The sequence below is a fragment of the Oculina patagonica genome, chromosome 13, assembly GCF_052425735.1.
Source record: "Oculina patagonica isolate OP01 chromosome 13, crgOcupat, whole genome shotgun sequence".
Lineage (NCBI taxonomy): Eukaryota > Metazoa > Cnidaria > Anthozoa > Scleractinia > Oculinidae > Oculina > Oculina patagonica.
In genome coordinates, this window is record NC_135770.1 from 15210005 (window position 1) to 15229245 (window position 19241).

Consider the following 19241-nt stretch of genomic DNA (forward strand, 5'->3'; position numbering starts at 1 on the left):
ATACTTTCTACATTAAATGCTACAATCCTGGACAAAACTGGGTGTATTGCAAACCCCAAGAAACGACACTGAGTAGAGGGAAAGGGGAAAACATATTTTTAACCCACTTGCGAGTGAAGACATTGGGGAAAATGTGTGAAAGTATGGTTATTGTTAATTGCATAATAAATAAATTAATGTCTGCAGTCTGTCTAAAACAACCCACAAAAAACTGTAACTATATATAAATCATGTGATTGACAAACTAGCTCAACTCTGGTTGGTCTTTTAATTCCTCAAAAAACTTGTCATATTTATAGTATCTAAAAAAGACCTGTGACAACTTGATCAGAAACAAAAATGTGTCATTTTACATTTCAGGCAATAACCCTTGTTTGTAAGCCATACTTTTCCCGTTACTTATCCATCTCATGTCAGAATCCTGTGATCAGGCCATTTAAACCCTTATCTGTTCAGTATTCCTCTTCAGTTTATATTTTCTTGTGAAGCTGAAGACAAAATAAAATGTGCCGCGTACATATTTCTTTTGTATCTTTGTTTTTTAAGCATTATTTGGGAGGGTCTGGAGCTCCAAGAAGTCCCTCATTTTGCATAACTTGCACTTCTTGTATTCGTACTCCAACTCTCTGCATGACTTTCAAAAATTTCTCAGTACAATGGACAGCACAGTTATTCTGCAAAAAAACAAAACAATATGAAATGAGATACTATAAGACAAAATTAATTGCACTGTTCCTGGTATAACTTCCCAATCTATTATTGTGAACTAAGGCCAGGGTAGCCTTACTGTCAACCCTCCAACTGACTGCTGTCGCTAAATTAAGCTCACGCTTTCATTCCCTCTTCTCAATTTTAGTTGCCAGGCTGACCACTTCGGTTTCAATTTAGTCGACAGCTCCAAAATTTTAGTTGCCATGGCGACTAAAAAGGTCTTAACTTGGAGGGTTGACTGTGGCTGACTGCCATGTACAGAATGCAAGCAGCTGGAGCCAGCTATCCAGCTCAGGTTACAGCAGAATATGGGACTGAATGTTACTCCTGTGAACTTGCTAGTATCAATTCACCAAGCCCTCCTTAAAAATCTGGGTGGAGGAAGGTACTGTAAGTCAGTGTTTTGCTGAACACATGACACGTCAACAACCCTGGCTAAACTTGGACCCTGGACCAAGTGTGTACCATGCCAAGCCAACAGTCCTACTTAAAACTGACACTGTCTAACAAAATTGTACCTCATTAGTTGAAATCTTTCTGTTGGTAAAATCGTGAATGCAATCTGTGAAGCACATTTCTGTCAACTTGTTGTAGTACTGCAGAAAGTTTTGAAACTGCAAAAAAGAAATGGCAAGTTAGTAATCGATTCTTGTGTTTATACCATGATGGGAGGTACATTGGCGCAATGCTTACCTACAATGTGTTTGAATCTAGATCAACAGTTCTGGATTGGCAGTATCTTTTCAATATGTTTAGTCAGGAATAAGGCTGATAAGTTTACAAAAATGCAATTTATAGGTCTGATACAGGAACAGTGCAGGAAGGGTTTAAGGGACAATCTTTTATCCTTTTTAATTTCACCCATTAAACCTGGACTTGACCGTACTACTAATAGCCGATTTATAGTTGATATAAATTACCTGCTTCACTTCCATTTCTTGCTGTTGACTCGGAGACATGCCGGCCTGCATGGTTGGTTACCTGTGATTGATGCCTTAACGCTTCTTTCAATTTGCAGAAAATTCTTGATATTGCGGGTTACACGCCACGAATATGTTTGCAACTGAAGCTTACAGCACAGCGAGTCTCAATTCTCAAAAAAATTGACAATTTTCAGACATGCTGATCCGCCATATTGCTTAAAGCGCGAGATGGTTGATGGGATATGTCATCCCCAGATCTCCTCAAGTTTTTTATCATTCCATCGGGACAAAGCGGCCAGCTGCTGCAGGGACTTCTCATTCTCGTCCCCGGATCCTTCCTAAGCTTTCCATACCGTTTATAGACGACTTAGACATGGAATGGTTGCAATCAGAATTTTGTAAAGTGAAATGGCAACTTGGATAAAGTGAAGTAAATGTAGAAGTGTTCTCAAGTTGAAATCTCGGAAAAAAGATTTTCCGAGTACCCCCAACGGGAGTCGAACCCATGACCTTCCAAGATTACCGGTTGGACGCTCTAACCACTGAGCTATGGGAGACTCGTGGTGAGCGAGGTCATATACTAGGTTCTTATGTTTTGCAGCATGTCCCCACCCCCAGTTTCTGGGGTGTCCACCCCCAAGTCATCTCTCAAGTGCATCAGTCATTCAGTGGAGGAGCCTGATGAGGGGGCCAAGGAGCTCAGCTACGCTTCACTGGCAGGTCCAGCTTCATTTTGCCTCCCCCCTCTTTGAGTATGATATTCAGGAGTCCTGGCACCTCTCATTCTTGTGATGCCCACACTGGTCCCCCTGGGAACTGGAGAGATATTTGATCACTTTGTTGTTCCAAAGATGGACAAGGACAATGCAAAATTCTGGGACTTTTTTTTTACCATATTTTAAATGGAAATTATACGGTTTTAAACTGGAATTTTAATGTGATCAGTGCTCTCTTCAGAAAAGGGCAAACTGAACTTTCACATAGACCACATAAAACACTGCAACACAACAACACAAACAAGAAGATATTACCGTAATGATTCGATTTAGCGCCCGGGGCGCTTATTTAATTTTTGCACCTTGAGGGAGGGCGCTTATTCGAGACAGGGCGCTTATTCGGGACAGGGCGCTTATTTAATTTCTTGAGAAACAACCAAATGTATCTAACAATAACAGAAACTTTAACAGTTAGAAATTGTTTGAAGTTCAGTTACTTTTTAAAGAATTGTTCATTTTAGCAGTAAATATATACATGAACTGTACGGCGAACGGTCAGGAGTTTATCTAGTTGACGTCAATGACTTCGGTATGGGCAGTTATCCACAATAAGGGCACTTATTAGAATAGGGGTGCTTATGAGAACGGGGGCGCTTATTAGAATGGGGGCGCTTATTGGAATAGGGGCGCTTATTTACAAAAACACATTCGAAGAGGGGCGTTTATTCGGAAGGGGGCGCTTATTTGAAGGAGGGCGCTAAATCGAATCATTAGGGTACATTCAATACATTAACATACAATTTTGTCATCTTTGCAAGAAGTTTATTCATCTAGACTAATTATTTATATATAATTTATAGCAAGGCCTGACACTTTGGTTGGTATTTCACTATCAATGTTATCCTGCTAGCAGAGCCCTCTTTTCCTTTGTATTTGCTGAGCTGAAAGACTTGAGGAAAAGAGAGCTCTGCCCTGGGTCAAACATTGCCTAGTTCCTGTACGGCTTTTTTCCCAGGCCTTCACGGTATTACTGACGTTACTACTCATTTCGGTGACGTATCCGGGACGAACGGCCTCACTTTTTCGCTCAGACCACGTGACCCGAAACGAGTTGACCGCTATGAAAATAGAGGCCTAGGAACTAGGTAAGGTCAAACAGCTTTAATTCAATGGCTGTCAGTGGTCTTGCATGGTTCTTTTCAAAATGCATGCTCTTTGCAATGTTTGCTGACTGCACCTTGAGCCTGTTTGTCTCTCTCCTCCGCCAATGTTCCTGATGGGGCATTCATTATGAAAATCCACTGGGTATGGTGAGGCAGGCGCAAAAGAAGAGAGATCCTATTCCTCACCGTTCTATTGCGCCTGCACTCACTAGGTACAGCGGACTCTCCCCACTGAAAACCTCTCTTAGAAGCCTCTGCGGCATGCAGAGGAGAGAACTTTTGTCTTGCATTTCATTTATTGAGCCCACATGGCTTACAAGATCCTCATGCGATGGTCTGGTTGCTAAGTAACCACGGCGCATGCTCAATATAGCTATTTTTAACCCAGGGCAGAGGTCTCTTTTTCCTGTTTCATCATCTAAGCAAATACAAAGGAAAAGAGGCCTCTGCTAGTAGGGGATATATCAAATATCAGCACAACACACTATCTGGAAATAACTTTTTATACAAATTCTCACAGGCTGCTTTGAACTGTAGCAGCACACAATATAAGACAAAGAAACACATATAATCATAGACTTGACATGTTTTACTTTTCTGTCCAATGGCTCCAGCACCTTGGCTCATCACATAGTGCTTCTGACAAACAATTGATTTTTTTTTCTCTGCTGCTAATAGAATTCTCAGTATAGTATAATTGGTTACATGTTTCATTCAATGCCACTGGCTGTGACTTATACTTCTCGCAATCAAAAATGGTCATTTTTTAACAATTGGTCCATGCTTTAGTGAGTGAGTCAGAAAGAAGCATAAGAGTTGGTTGAGGTGATAGCTCAGAACAACTCTAGCTTTAAGTGCAGAATATGATTGTGTAGCTCTGCTAGCTATGTTATGAAATAAATTGAATAATAAATTTTGTTACTTTTTTTGTTAGAGTATTCCTCAGGCAATTGTCCAGTTTGAAAAAGTTTAGTTTACTACATACAAATTTAATATACATTACAGACCTAATTAGACAGCTTTTAAAAACGAGAAAGTTTATCATAGTCTAAACCAGTTTGGTTGTTAAAAGTCATGGATTCGTTTTTTTTTTCATGTGAATACTGGGCTTTTGATTTGTCAATTTTTGTACTTTTAAATTTCCCCTGTGCCACCATTTTGGATTTTATGACTTCAGTGTGTTGCCCCTTTTATTAGAAAGCAGAAGTTTGTTTGTGTGAAACTACTGTGTAACACACTGACGTCTTTATTTCCAAAATGACATTGTGAAGGAAATTTAAAAGCCATAATCTTTTCCCTTTTACGGTATACGTTTGTCCAGTAAAATTTGTAATTTAGGCATTTTTATTTCAAACAACTCAATGACTTGCCTCAAGAGCAGAAGTCCTCTTTAAGCTTTCCAAATTACACAATACCTTCATCATGGAATATTAGAAGTTATTTGATATACCGGTACACATCATATAGGACTCTGCGGGTGTATGAAAATTTTCATGAAAATTTTACTCATCGTTTGAAGCCCTCAAAGAATACTAGTAATACTCTGACTTGTACATGGGAAATTACTTGAATAAACATGTACTATAAAACTAATCTACACACCGTGTCTGTCACCAGTATATTGTACTTTCTATAGCTCTTCTAATGTTGTCTACTTTTTTATGGCATAATTAAACTGATTTGCAAACTTGTCCTGACAACGCTTTGTAGCAATGGCATCCATTTGATCTGCAACACGTCGCATTGCTTTTTTATTAAGTACAAGTTTGCCTAGCCGATTTCTTGCTGTGTTCTTTTGCTTTTTCAGATCTGTAAGACCAGATCCTTTTAACTCTGTTTTACCATTTACCTTGCTTTTCCTTTTTCGTTTATTTTTCCCTCCCAAATCCAAACCAGTGGCTGCCTCAACCTCAAGCTGAATCTCCTTCCAGTCAGTCGCAGAAGAATCTTCTTTCTCCTTATCATTTGCACCAGTACTTGTACTGCTTCCTTCTGAAGTACTAGCAGGCTCACATTCAACTTCAGCATCGTTTACAGGGTTGCCTGTTTCATCTCGTGGTATAATCTTTCCATGAAATGGACATTTAACTCTATCCCGTCTCGGGCAAAGCTTTCCGCTGGGTAGGGGTGCACGACATGACCATTTGACTGGCTGAAAACTACCAGAAAAAGTGACCATTCTTGTGGGTCTGGCAGCTTTCTGGTCTCCTATCAGATATTCTCCTTCATGCTCTTTAGATGCCCAATTGTTATCAAGATATGTCTTGACCATCTTATGCACCCCAGCACTGGGATCTTCCCAGAAGTACAAGTCCATATCAAATGGTACAACTGGTGCTTGTTCAAGTAACTTCTGTCTCTTGTCATCTGTTGTTGACTTAGTATTTTCACTGAGATCAGAGGAACTGTCAGCATTAGACAGCTGGTCTTTCACTTGAAAGAGGGCAGTTGCACGGGAAGTAGGGTCCCCAAGCTCTCGAGGATCAGCACCAAACTGTTTTAAGAAGCTACTCTCTGTTTTATTTACTTTGGAACTTGAATCTGTTTTAAGAAAATAAAATAATTTAAGGTTATCATTGTTTGCTAATTCAGAATGAAAACCTTTTATCATTCATGATGAGAATACTGGGATTTGATAAAGCTTAACAAAGTTATAATACAAGAGAGAGCCTTATTTCTTTTACTGCACACAACAACGATATGGCCTTCCTGTCTGCCATTTGGTGCCATTTTCAACTTACCTGTGGGTGACTGCTGGGCTGTTGTTGATGGTTGAAGACCATATTCTTCTCTCTCATTTGGAGGAATAACTAAATGAATGCCTTCTTTCTCTGGAACATCTTCAAAATCTTCAGTGTCATCATCATCTTCATCACTTGTACTGTCTTCTTTTCCTTGTTTGGAAGCACTTTCTGCATTGTCAACCAGTGGTGTTATTTTTAGCTCATGGAATTTACTCTTTGCTGCCTCTAAAGTTCCTTTCAGATCAATAAGTTTTTGAATTTTAAGCTGCATCCCTTCACCTTTACTTAACACAGATAACCACTTGTTAATCATCGGCAAATGCTTGTGTGTCATTTCTTTGTAAAACTCCCGAACTGTCTTTAACACAATGCTGTTGTCAACAGTTTCTTTAATTTGTGGCCCACTCTTGTCTAACCTAATAGTTAATTGATATGACCTTGTTCCAAGGCCATGGTCTGATAGTAGCTGCTCATTATCATCGCCTTTGTGTGATTCAAAATCAGTTGTTTTGCTGTCCATTTTATTGTCAACTGATTGTTTTTCACAAAGATCTTCTGTGAATTCTCTATCTTTAAAAGTCATCTGTTCAAGCTGAGGAGAAGAACAGGCTGGTTCATCTCCACAGTGCACCTCATAATCATCAGGGTGAGGTAACAACAGCTTGAAGCAATTCTCAATTTCAGTTGCACACAACTCCATTTCACTAACCATGTCAGACATCTCATTCTCGACACGAATTATCTGTCCATTTATGATGTTGCTCTTTCTTCGCTCTCTCTCCTCAGACTGGCGACGTTCAGCTTGAGTTCGAGCTGTACGAGAATTAAATTCAACATTTTTCACCCTTTTCAAATAACTGTATCCTAAATCAAGTTTCTTGTAGTGTGGCCCAAATTTACGATACCAACTGTCGATCGCTTCAAGGGCTTTATCCTTGAGAATTTTCCCGGCAGATTTCGGTGGGGGTAGTGGTTGTTTATAATCTGTTTCCACTGTGAGCTCCAAAAAGATCTGAAAGTCGATTAGCAACATTTCTCTGAAAATATGGGAGCGAAGAAAGAGTTCATTGATGATCTGGAACGAAGAAAGCCTTATTTCTGCGTGATCCTTTTTCAATTGCGTTAGAACCAAGTGGTATGCGTGCTTCACGTACACATCTGATTTCTTACAGATGGCCTTTAGTTTCTTCATGAGATCATTATTTAACGATGGATCACCAGAGGTGGTCAGACTACCAACAATTTCGCCCAGTTGTTCAAGAAGCGACAGATCCGCTGCCGACTCCATCATCGACTTTTCAACAATCAACAGTGTTTACTTTGTTAGCTAACGTCAGCATTTATAACTTCGTGACCACTCCTTACATCGCCGCTGTGCTAGGAATTTTTTACTGCAGGCACAACCTAATCCCCAGGTTGCTGCAGGCATAAAGGTTTCAAAAATTTAAAAATGGCGGGGATTCTATGGTTTATTTTCTCGTTGTGAAAACAAAAAAATTGCGAGTTTTAGGTGAAAGAAAACCAGGAGAAAATGATAATTTTTACCCGTGGTATGGTTAAGTGGTTGAAGAGAGAAGTGAGATGAAGCAAATGGATGTAAACTGGCAAAAAGTAAGGAGACTCCAGCCATAAGACGGTCCGTTTGTGACTTTGTGGACATGAAACATTCAAAACAAATACTTTCATTAACAAGTGCTGCTGTGGACGCGCTATCGAGTGTAAGAGACGTTCATAAAGAAAACAGGCCTGAATTACAACAAGCAACGTCTTCAATTCCACGAGAGGATATTACACAGCCAGTGTCATCACGCCATCAAAATCCTCCTTCACTGTCTTCTACTGCAGATGACCCATTTTCTGACCGTGTAAATGGAGAATTAAAAGACCAATCATCTTCGTCACTTTTTGATTTGTCTTTCAATGGCACCCAGAGAGTTAGAATACCTTCAAGACTGCTTCGTGAAATCAAATCTCCACTGGAAAGGAGTTCTTCATCGAGTGATTCCAAAGAAACCGCTGGGGTAACTAGCATAGGTAAGATGGATTCCTGGACATGGGTTAGTGGTAGTACCGTACCACTTAAAATAAACAGAAAGCAGATTATTGATTATTTTATATCTTGCTCTATAAATGGCATATTATGTATAAATAAACACACTTGTGAGCCTGACTGTTTGTTTTCATTCAGTTGAAGATCAAACCAGACCCACTCCAGTGAAAGTCGTCAGGCATATAAATGGCCCATCAGCTTGGATTTTATCCAATGCAGACGATCCAGTCCATGATGTTAAGCATCCAGGTCCTGTGAAGACTGTTGCAGAACCTTCCAGAGATGATACAGCAAGTGGAAATATGACAGTGAACAAACCTGATGAAAACAGCCTGGCAGGGAAACAAGTAACAGAAGTCACAGTGCAGCATATTGAAGATGAAACTCATGGACAGGAGACTTATGACAGGCGGAAGGTAGTTGCATGTAGCTCAAAACAATCATTGAAGAGTACATGAATACTTTATTTCTACAGTATGCAGAGTCCAAAAGAGGTGGTGGCTGGAGCCCAAGAGCCCTGAAATTTTTGCGATGGAGCACGACATCGCATATACTTAAAGGAACTACTTCACCAACAATGCATCTTGAAAAAATGGGCAAATTTTTTCAAGTTTGTCATTTGTAATCTGTCTTTATTATGTTCAGTCGTCGATACCATCCTTGTTTATTTTCAGCCTTTTTCTACTCTGTTGGTGTTTTCCTACATTAGAAAACTATTATTTTGAAGTTTCCTTGAATTTGAAAGTGATCAGAAAAATAACTTAAAATACCATAACATAGTTTCATTAGCGCTTAATAAATTAAGACAATACAGAAATTTTTTATTTATATCACCCATGTACAGATGATAGTTTGCTACCTTTAATGTTTGTGGAGAAAATTTTACCTTCAATCTTATGCAAAGAAATGCTTCAATTCCCCCATAAATATACTTTTTAATGTTTGTTATCTGTTTTGTGTTTGATTGAAGAATGTGTCTGTCAAGGGATTGTACCAGGGACAAGCAAAGTGTGGAGCCCCAGTTTTCAACCCAAGAGAAGAAAATGCTGGTAAGTGTGATATGGAAACAATGAACAGTGACATTGCACCATTTGGAGTGTGTCTCAGACCACGATTTCAAGCAACCTCGTTCCCAGGGTCTCTCTCTCCTCACTACCAAGAGCGAGAGAAGGGGCAGGGAGAGAGAGACCCTGGGAACGAGGTTGGATTTCAAGTACGGTACTCAACAACTGCAGTGGGCTCCAGATGTTTATGTGTGGTCTTATCTGCACGCTGTAATGCTTCTTATATTGACAAAACAATTCAAGATTTTTCCACATGCATACTTAAGCACCAGGTTATTGATAAGGCCTCTCTTGTAAATTCACTACAAGATTCTGAAAAAAAAGTCACAGTTTGTGTTCTTCTAATTTTTTAGTGTTTTAGATCATGCCTACACTAATTTTCCACTAGAAACAGTTGAAACATGTTAGTTTAAAACTCTCATTATTTATAACTATACATGTTGCACTTCTGTAGAACTTTATACATTCTTTAGCCATCTTCTCATTATTTTCTTACTAGCAACTTTAAGTTTATTTTATATAGTCAAGGCATATTCAACCCAGTTACATGTAACTGAGTTTGTAACTGATCATCGTGGTAGAAACTGTGGAAAGATGTCAAGTAAGAGAGGAAAAAATATGTGAAGCATGCTACTAAAAAGTGAAAATAATGTTGAGCTTTCCCTTGGGACTTACTGCAATAATAAGCTTCACTCATCCAGAGGCCGCTTTCACATTTAAGCATGGGGTGAGTAACATGGGTCAATTTCTATAGTAAGAAAACTGTTGTTTGTAGGTAATGCACATGTGCAATGCTTAATTATGTACTCCAGTTATTGTGATTCTTTCCTTAGGTGATGTTAAAGTAAAGCAGTTTGTTCTGAGTGATAAAGAAAAGGCTTTAAAAGAACAGTTCTTGAAAAGGTACAAATTTGATACCATATAGGCAATAAAAGTAAAATTAATGATAAATTTATATTTTAGATTCTGTCACTGTCTGCAAATGTAATGAAGTCAAAATACTTACTGGCCTGAGTACATTTACTTCAATAATGTAGTGATTATTGTATGACACAACCTAAGCTTAGTAAAGTAGCTGAGATCTTTCCCACAGAAAAGAAGTATGAGTCAAATTTTCATGTTTGTGTGAAACACCTTGCTTTTTTCCATTTTTGTCCTGTAGGAGTAAGATAATAGCACACTATTTCATTCCCTGGAATGGCTGAAAGGACCACTGCATACAGCTTGAAGTTTCTTTGTAGACCATCTCAGAAGTGAATTTATTTGGCTTTTATTTTAATCATCTATAAATTAAAATAGTTTCAGAACAATATAGTTCGAAGAACAATACGAGTCACTTGTGTCAATTTAAACTTTTTGTGGATGTTGTAAGTGAAACTCAGTAATTGTCAAGTTGTTGATAAAATGTATTAAAAAAGAATAAAAACGCCCCAGATATATATTTCTTTAAGTGTTTTAAAAGAAGATGAGAGGAAAGGCATGTTCATTACAGTAATGATTGGTTTTTTATCCTTTTTTGTACATTGCACCAAAAGACAAGACCATAAAAGGCCAGTAAAAAAACTGGTTCAGCCAACAGTGGTGTCACCTTTGACTAAGGAAGGAGGTAAGATGCAAGGTGGAATGGATAGCGACAGTCCTGTAGTCACTGCAGCAGCCATTGCTGCCGCAGCTGCATCAGCAGCCACTGGACCTTTCCTTCAGGTAATAAGTCACAATTTTATGGAATAACGTTGATGTTTAATTTCCTGTGCTTTTGATCAATTTTGCTAGACATCTTACAATATTGCTTGCCTCTTACAATCTCCAAAGCAGTTATTTAACGTATGTAATATAGAGAGTGTTACCAAGAGCGAAAAAGGTGTTGTAAGAAACATTCTAGATATCCATCAAACGGCTAGTTTTTTTAACTGATGAGCAAGTCTAGAAAATTCAATTTTCAATTGTCTATGGACTGACATTTTGTTATTATGCTCCTGTCTCTTGTTTTGGAATCCATGAAGACTCATCAAGGATCCCATAAAAGACAACTTCTGTTGGGTTCTTGTTGAAATATTATTTCATAGCTCATTCATGCCAAAATTCCTTGTGCACCTTACCATACTGGAACAAACCATCTAAGAAAGCAACGCAAATAAAATATGACAAAACAAAACAATAAATGAATTGTTTCAAGTCATAGTCTTACCTCTCTATCGCAACTGGTATCATATATTGTCCTGTTGGGGGAACTCGGAAAATCTTTTTTCTGAGTATTCAACTTGAGAACACTTGAACTTCATTTACTTTCACTTATCCAAGTTGCCATTTCACTTTACAATCATATATTGTGCTTGTATGATCATCCCATTTTTTCGACGTTTTTGCTTGTTTACAAGCTAAAGTAGGAGAATAGGGGTTATGTGGACAAAATTTGGAACCACATATTTGTAAACTCTCAAGGGACTTTTTTAATTTCTCAAGGGATTACTTTCCGCTGTGGGTGATCACTTGCGATCTCGTGGAAAAAACGTGACTTGTCACATTTACAAACGTTGTATAACAATTTTAAAAGTGACATGTCAGCTTTCTTATCTCAACGCACGTGTGTCTGAAAAGCAATCTATAAAAAGTGTCGCACAAACAATGGATTGCGTAACTAAAACACGAATAAATAATCACTAGCACTTACATCGTTTAAAAATTACACACATCAAAAATAAACCATACCAAAAAACTCGCTCTTTTCAAAGATATTATTTTAAGTTAAAACAAATGCAAGAGATGGGGGCTTCTTTTAGCTTAGGAGCGGTTAAAAATTAGGCCAAATTTGGTCGCTACATGCAAGCGCCATTCTATTTTGTCATCAGCCTAGATCGTTAGGGACGTGACCTCGCGTTGACAGCAATGTTGCATGAATCAGCTTTACAACATGCGATCGTATCTACGCAGTTCGAGTGGAATTTCAGTCAAAGACAGCAAAATTCTTTTGTATTTCATCTTCAAATATAATTCGAAAGCATTCACTGTATATATGGCTTTTGTTTTATCCGACCCTCGCAGAGCCTAGACAAAACGCAGCTTGAGTGTAACGATTTGTCTAGCCGCAATTATATGCGCAATTTTTTTCTCCTACAGTACCAGGCATAACTAATCGATGATCAATGACATCAATTGGTAATCAATGAGTAATCGATGGGTAATCAGTTGATTAGTCATTGATAATTGGCGATGATCAATGACTAATCGATGAGTTATCGAAGCCCAAAATTTTTGTGGCCTATCGATTACTCATCGATGACATCGATTACTCATTGATGTAATTGATTACCTATTGATGTTATTGATTACTCATCGATGACCCATCGATTACTCATCAACTATCATACTGCACACAAAAGACACATTCCTTGCTTTCTTGTTCCATTATTTGTTTTTTTTTTATCTATGTTAGTCATATTTTGCTTTATAACTGGCATTCTTGTTGAAGAAATTACGCCTTCACAAAAGGTCAAATAACCTTCTGGCATATCAAGACGTGAAGGGCTAATCACAAATACTGATGATATTTCAATATTTCACTTTACCCAACTCTTTATTTAATAACAATACAATTGAACAGGGAAAACCAACCAGTCTGGAAATGAAACTAACAAGTACGGAGACAAGAATCGACTACGGGGTTATAGATTTTGTTCGGTGTGTGTTTGTCAGCAAAGTAAAACTGCTTCGGCTTAGGGAGACAGCCGTCACAAGCACCTACATTAAGCACCGGAACAGCTGCAAGCACTTTTACTTTCTGTACTTTTTTCACGTGTAACCATGATATTGTTAGATTGTTATAGCGTGTACAACTTTTACAAGTTCCGGTTTCCAACCACGATACTATATCGATGAGTTTAATCAATGCAATCAATGACTAATCGATGCAATCGATGACTAATCGATGACCAAAAATTTTGTGGCCTATCGATTAGTCATCGATTACTCATTGATCATCGGCAATAATCAATGACTAATCAACTGATTACCCATCGATTACTCATTGATTACTCATTGATTTCATTGATGTCATTGATATCATCGATTAGTTATGCCTGGTACAGTAGTCGAAAATATCCTTATTTTTTTTCGTGCTTTTGAACAGCGGTCTACCTATAACAATTCAAATAATTATGGCGTCGCAAAAACAAAGCGTTGAATGCATATTTTGCTGTTTCATTTGCTAATTTCGCTGCCGTAATCGACTGCCTCGAAAGGTCCTTGCAATTTTAAAGTATAGAATTGTCAGATCTCGGTGAAATTTGCACTGTTTATTTGTGTAATGGGCGTGGACGTGTTTTGCTAAACACGACCTGGTTCCCAATGCTTTTTTTCGTCAAAACTCTGTCATTTCGGGGTAAGGAATATGTGTATAAATACCCGGCGCGGACGAGCCATTTTTGACAAAATTATATGGCTGCATTTCCTCTGCGAAGATAGGAAATTGTTAAACTAAACTACAAAGAAACTGTAACATTTGATAAGTTCGAAGAACAATGCACAGGATAAACCTTCGACTCATACTTCATGCAAAAACGTTGGTATCTCAAAGAGACTTTGATTGCTTTCTTGTACTTGCTTTTGGTAAATCTGGATCAATATTCAGAGAATAAAGTTGCAATGTCTAACTATTTAGAGCACAGAGTACAGTAATATGTTTTGTTTTTAGTCCGAAACTAATTTTGACAAGGGAGTCAGGATTTATTCATATATTGAAAACCTTGATGTCAAGACATCTTGCAATGAGTTAAACTATTTTTAATTAATATTTATATTATTAGAAGATAAAAAGCGTTCTCTGGCAAAATATTTAAAAATTATGAGCTTTTGACAGCCAGACTGCTGTGACTTACTTGACTTAAACCCTTAAGTTCCTGTGGAACATAGGTCGTCAACCAGAGATCTCCATCTTCCCCTGTCCTTCGCCACTTTTTCCAGTTGGTTCCAACTCATCCCAGTCTGTTGTACTTCAGCCTCAGTTGATCTTCTCCATGTTGTTTTAGGCCTTCCTCGGTTCCTTTTACCCTGAGGTGTCCATCGAAGGGCATGCCTGGTGACATTGGCAGATGGCTTTCTCAGCGTATGGCCTAGCCAGCGCCATTTCCTTTTTCTGACTTGCAGGTGGAGAGGTTGTTGTTCTGCTCTCTTCCATAGATCTTCATTTCTGACTTTGTCTTGCCATCGAACTCGGAGGATATGTCGGAGACAACGGTTGACGAAGGTCTGTATCCTGTTGTTGGAGGCTTTGGTGACACGCCAGGTTTCGCAGGCATACAGAAGAACACTCTTCACATTGGTATTGAAGATTCGAAGCTTGGTCTTCACTGAGATTGCACGTGATCTCCATATTGGTCTTAGGATAAGAAATGCAGTTGTGGCCTTCCCGATCCTTGCTACGATGTCCTGATCTGTTCCACCCTCACTAGAGACAATGCTGCCAAGATAGGTGAACTTTTCGATGTTTTGGATTTCGTCTCCTCCGATGTCAAATTTGGTATTGTTTCTCTGGTTTACTCTCAAGCTCTTCGTCTTTTGGATGTTAATCTTTAAGCCAATCATTGCAGCTGCTTCTCTCATGCTTTCGAGCTTCTGTGTCATGTTGTTGTGCCGTTGGGACAATAGTGCCACGTCATCTGCAAAATCAATGTCTTCAAGGTGTTTCGACAGTGACCATTGGATTCCTCTTGCTTGATCTTTTGTTGTTTCCTTCATGATCCAGTCCATGACTAACAGAAATAAAAAGGGAGATAGTAGACATCCTTGTCGTACACCAGACAGTACTGTGAACGGTTCTGTTAGTGTGTTTCCATGGATAACTTGGCATGTTGATGGTTCATAGGCCAGTCTGATCATCCGGATGATCTTCTCCGGGATTCCATAGTGCTGGAGCAATTTCCAGAGGGTCGTCCTATCTACACTATCGAATGCCTTTTCGTAGTCGATAAAAACTACATACAGTGACGTGTTCCACTCGAGGGATTGCTCAAGTATCATCCGGAGCGTAGCAATCTGATCTGTGCACGAGCGCTCCTGACGGAAGCCGGCTTGTTCATCGCAGAGTATTGCCTCCACCTCGTCCTTCATCCTCTCTAAGAGCACTCTACTAAAAACTTTCCCAGGAATTGATAATAACGTGATGCCTCTCCAGTTTGCACACTCTTTCAGGTTCCCTTTCTTAGGTATTTTCACCAGGTGACCACATTTCCAATCTTCAGGCATTTGCTCTGTATTCCAGATCTTCTCAAACAGCTTGTGTAGGGAATCCACAGATGACTTCATATCCATTTTTAGTGCTTCTGGGGGTATGCCGTCCGGGCCTGGGGCTTTGTCATTTTTCAACTTTTGTAGTGCTTTCCTGATTTCGTTTTTTGAAGGTGGCTCTGTCTTGATGTTCAAGAGTGAATTGGCGGGTGGGATAATAGGTGCGATAGGTGGTAGTGGCCTATTTAGTAGTTCTTCAAAGTACTCCCTTCAAAGACTGCTGTCTTGGACGGATAAAAATGAAGTGATAAAATGGATCTAAAAATTTGAATATGACTAGCGAATCGCATAAATTAAAAATTAAAAGTATGTGTAAAAGAATGTTAAAAGAAATGCTAAAAGTGTATAAATTACTGTTTGTTTTAAAGAATGTTATATTGTCCTGGCAGAGGGCACGAATTGTTGTCGGCCTCAACCGTTTTTGCCGTGTGCCACGATTCAAGTGTCTTTCTAATGCGATTGTTGCCCTTGTCAATTATCTCCGTGTTTTCAAAGTCGATGGCGTGATCAAGAGTCCAGGCATGTTTTGCTACATTGGAGCCTTTAGCGCATTGTTTAGTATTCCTGATATGTTCTTTTCGTCGTGTACTAAACGATCTTTTTGTCTCGCCGATGTAACTCCAGGGACAAGACGCACAAGGTATTTTGTAAACAACATTGCACTGGTCGTCGACCCGAGGTCGAAACTTGGGAACAGGAAACTCTTGTTGTAGTGTCTTGATTGGTTTGTTGGTTACTCGGATATCGTGACTTTTGAGAATTCTTGTGAGAGGTTCGGTAATGCCTCTGATGTAAGGAAGGACCGCAAAACTCTGGCTATTCATTGGATCAGCCCAACTGAAGAAAATCCCAACCAGTTCTTCAGGTGAAGGTGTTGGAGGGTTCGAAGATTTCTTTCTTATTATATCAGCTGTGACTTTTGGTGGGTAGCCATTAGATTGTAACGCGACGCTAATGCGATCAATTTCACGGGCTTTTCCAGATTCCGAGTTTGGTAGTTTTAGAGCTCTATGCAAAAGTGTCGCTGCAGTGCTGATTTTGTGCTCTCTGTCATGATGTGAGCGAAAGTCAAGGTATCTATCCGTGTGTGTGGGCTTCCGATAGACATCAATGTTGAGCTTATTATTGTCACGAGAAATAAGAGTGTCGAGGAATGACAACTGGCCATTAGATTCGTGCTCAATGGTGAAGGAAATATGCGGGTCGATAGAGTTCAGAGAATCATGGGAGGAAGCAACAGCATTCTTCTTGATGACACAGAAACTGTCGTCGACGTAGCGTTTCCAGATTTTGGGTGGAACAGGGGTTGAATTGATTGCTGTTTCTTCAATTTCCTCCATACGGGGCTCACAGGACTACCCATGGCACAGGACTACCCATGTTTGTAGATGTTGTCGTTGTAAATGAAATAATTGTTGGACAGCACAAAGTTTAATAAACAAATTATGTCATCAATGTCTAGACTGCTCCTGGAATGGAGGAAGAATCATCTTCTAATTTCTTTCTGATGTAGATGCAAGCTTTTTCCACAGGAATAGCGGTGAATAACGAAACCACGTCAAAGGAGACCATAGTTTCGTCATCTAGGATGTTGATGTCTGCTATATCACGGGAAAAGTTTTGTGAGTTAGGGACTGAAAAGCCATTACGATTTTGGATAGGCGTTAGGATGTTGGTGAGAAATCTTGAAGTGTTATAAAGAGCAGAGCCGATGCATGCTACGATGGGTCTGAGAGGGTGTCCCTCTTTGTGATGTTTGATAGAACCGCGGATGGCAGGTGGTATACCATCAGTAGATCTTAACTTGAAGTAGGTGGATTCATCGATCTTTTGTTGTTTCTTTAAATTCAAGAGTATGGCATTGAGTTCACGTTCAATTCGGCTGAAAGGGGATCTCGCGATAAGCTCGTAAGTGTTCGATCCGCGAGGAGAGATTCCATTTTGTTGTCAAATTCATCTCTATCCATGACCACGAAACAATTTCCTTTATCGGCTTTCATGATGACTCTGGAACTGTCTTTCTTTATGTCATGTAGAGCTTTCTTTTCTTCCTTAGTAATGTTGTTGTGGTTTGGCAATGAAGCCCTCTGGAGGATCGCAGCCGTTGAAGTTCGTATTTGATCTTTAGATTCATCAGGTAGACGGGTAATAGCAGCTTCGACTTCCGCTACAAAGTCTTTGTATGGAATTTTAGACGGTGTTGGAGCGAACTTCGGTCCTTTTCGTCGAAGACAGCAGTCTGGCTGTCGAAAGCTCATAATTCTTAAATATTTTGCCAGAGAAAAAAAAAATTGTTTATTAAACTTTGTGCTGTCCAACAATTATTTCATTTACAACGACAACATCTACAAACATGGGTAGTCCTGTGCCATGGGTAGTCCTGTGAGCCCCGTAGTAGCCAACTTATGTATGGAGGAAATTGAAGAAACAGCAATCAATTCAACCCCTGTTCCACCCAAAATCTGGAAACGCTACGTCGACGACAGTTTCTGTGTCATCAAGAAGAATGCTGTTGCTTCCTTCCATGATTCTCTGAACTCTATCGACCCGCATATTTCCTTCACCATTGAGCACGAATCTAATGGCCAGTTGTCATTCCTCGACACTCTTATTTCTTGTGACAATAATGAGCTCAACATTGATGTCTATCGGAAGCCCACACACACGGATAGATACCTTGACTTTCGCTCACATCATGACAGAGAGCACAAAATCAGCACTGCAACGACACTTTTGCATAGAGCTCTAAAACTACCAAACTCGGAATCTGGAAAAGCCCGTGAAATTGATCGCATTAGCATCGCGTTACAATCTAATGGCTACCCACCAAAAGTCACAGCTGATATAATAAGAAAGAAATCTTCGAACCCTCCAACACCTTCACCTGAAGAACTGGTTGGGATGTTCTTCAGTTGGGCTGATCCAATGAATAGCCAGAGTTTTGCGGTCCTTCCTTACATCAGAGGCATTACCGAACCTCTCACAAGAATTCTCAAAAGTCACGATATCCAAGTAACCAACAAACCAATCAAGACACTACAACAAGAGTTTCCTGTTCCCAAGTTTCGACCTCGGGTCGACGACCAGTGCAATGTTGTTTACAAAATCCCTTGTGCGTCTTGTCCCTGGAGTTACATCGGCGAGACAAAAAGATCGTTTAGTACACGACGAAAAGAACATATCAGGAATACTAAACAATGCGCTAAAGGCTCCAATGTAGCAAAACATGCCTGGACTCTTGATCACGCCATCGACTTTGAAAACGCGGAGATAATTGACAAGGGCAACAATCGCATTAGAAAGACACTTGAATCGTGGCACACGGCAAAAACGGTCGAGGCCGACAAGAATTCGTGCCCTCTGCCAGGACAATATAACATTCTTTTAAACAAACAGTAATTTATACACTTTTAGCATTCCTTTTAACATTCTTTTACACATACTTTTAATTTTTAATTTATGCGATTCGCTAGTCATATTCAAATTTTTAGATCCATTTTATCACTTCATTTTTATCCCTCGAAGACAGCAGTCTGGCTGTCGAAAGCTCATAATTTTTAAATATTTTGCCAGAGAACGCTTTTTATC

At 39.3% G+C, this 19241-nt stretch overlaps 3 protein-coding genes and 2 pseudogenes across 3 annotated transcripts in view; 2 read left to right on the forward strand and 3 right to left on the reverse strand.

The window, feature by feature from the left end:
- Nucleotides 1-249: 249 nt before the first annotated feature.
- Nucleotides 250-1925, reverse strand: LOC144634290 (mitochondrial import inner membrane translocase subunit Tim9-like). Its single transcript, XM_078493210.1, has 3 exons — nucleotides 1632-1925; nucleotides 1230-1325; nucleotides 250-674 (listed from the first exon to the last, which is right to left on the reverse strand). Exons 1-3 carry the CDS (start codon nucleotides 1680-1682, stop codon nucleotides 549-551), a joined length of 273 nt encoding a protein of 90 aa, XP_078349336.1. The 5' UTR covers nucleotides 1683-1925; the 3' UTR covers nucleotides 250-548.
- Nucleotides 1926-4000: 2075 nt separating this feature from the next.
- LOC144634274 (UV-stimulated scaffold protein A-like) lies at nucleotides 4001-7662 on the reverse strand. Its single transcript, XM_078493185.1, has 2 exons — nucleotides 6255-7662; nucleotides 4001-6054 (listed from the first exon to the last, which is right to left on the reverse strand). Exons 1-2 carry the CDS (start codon nucleotides 7546-7548, stop codon nucleotides 5165-5167), a joined length of 2184 nt encoding a protein of 727 aa, XP_078349311.1. The 5' UTR covers nucleotides 7549-7662; the 3' UTR covers nucleotides 4001-5164.
- A 55-nt stretch (nucleotides 7663-7717) lies between these two features.
- Nucleotides 7718-19241, forward strand: part of LOC144634271 (uncharacterized) — a 56849-nt gene continuing 45325 nt past the window's right edge. The window contains 5 exon segments of the mRNA XM_078493182.1: nucleotides 7718-8291; nucleotides 8446-8723; nucleotides 9278-9356; nucleotides 10205-10274; nucleotides 10907-11075. Of these exon segments, the coding sequence (XP_078349308.1) occupies nucleotides 7916-8291; nucleotides 8446-8723; nucleotides 9278-9356; nucleotides 10205-10274; nucleotides 10907-11075 (972 nt within the window). The 5' untranslated portion in view covers nucleotides 7718-7915.
- On the reverse strand, nucleotides 14259-17225 carry LOC144635443 (uncharacterized; annotated as a pseudogene).
- LOC144635445 (uncharacterized) lies at nucleotides 17242-19241 on the forward strand (annotated as a pseudogene).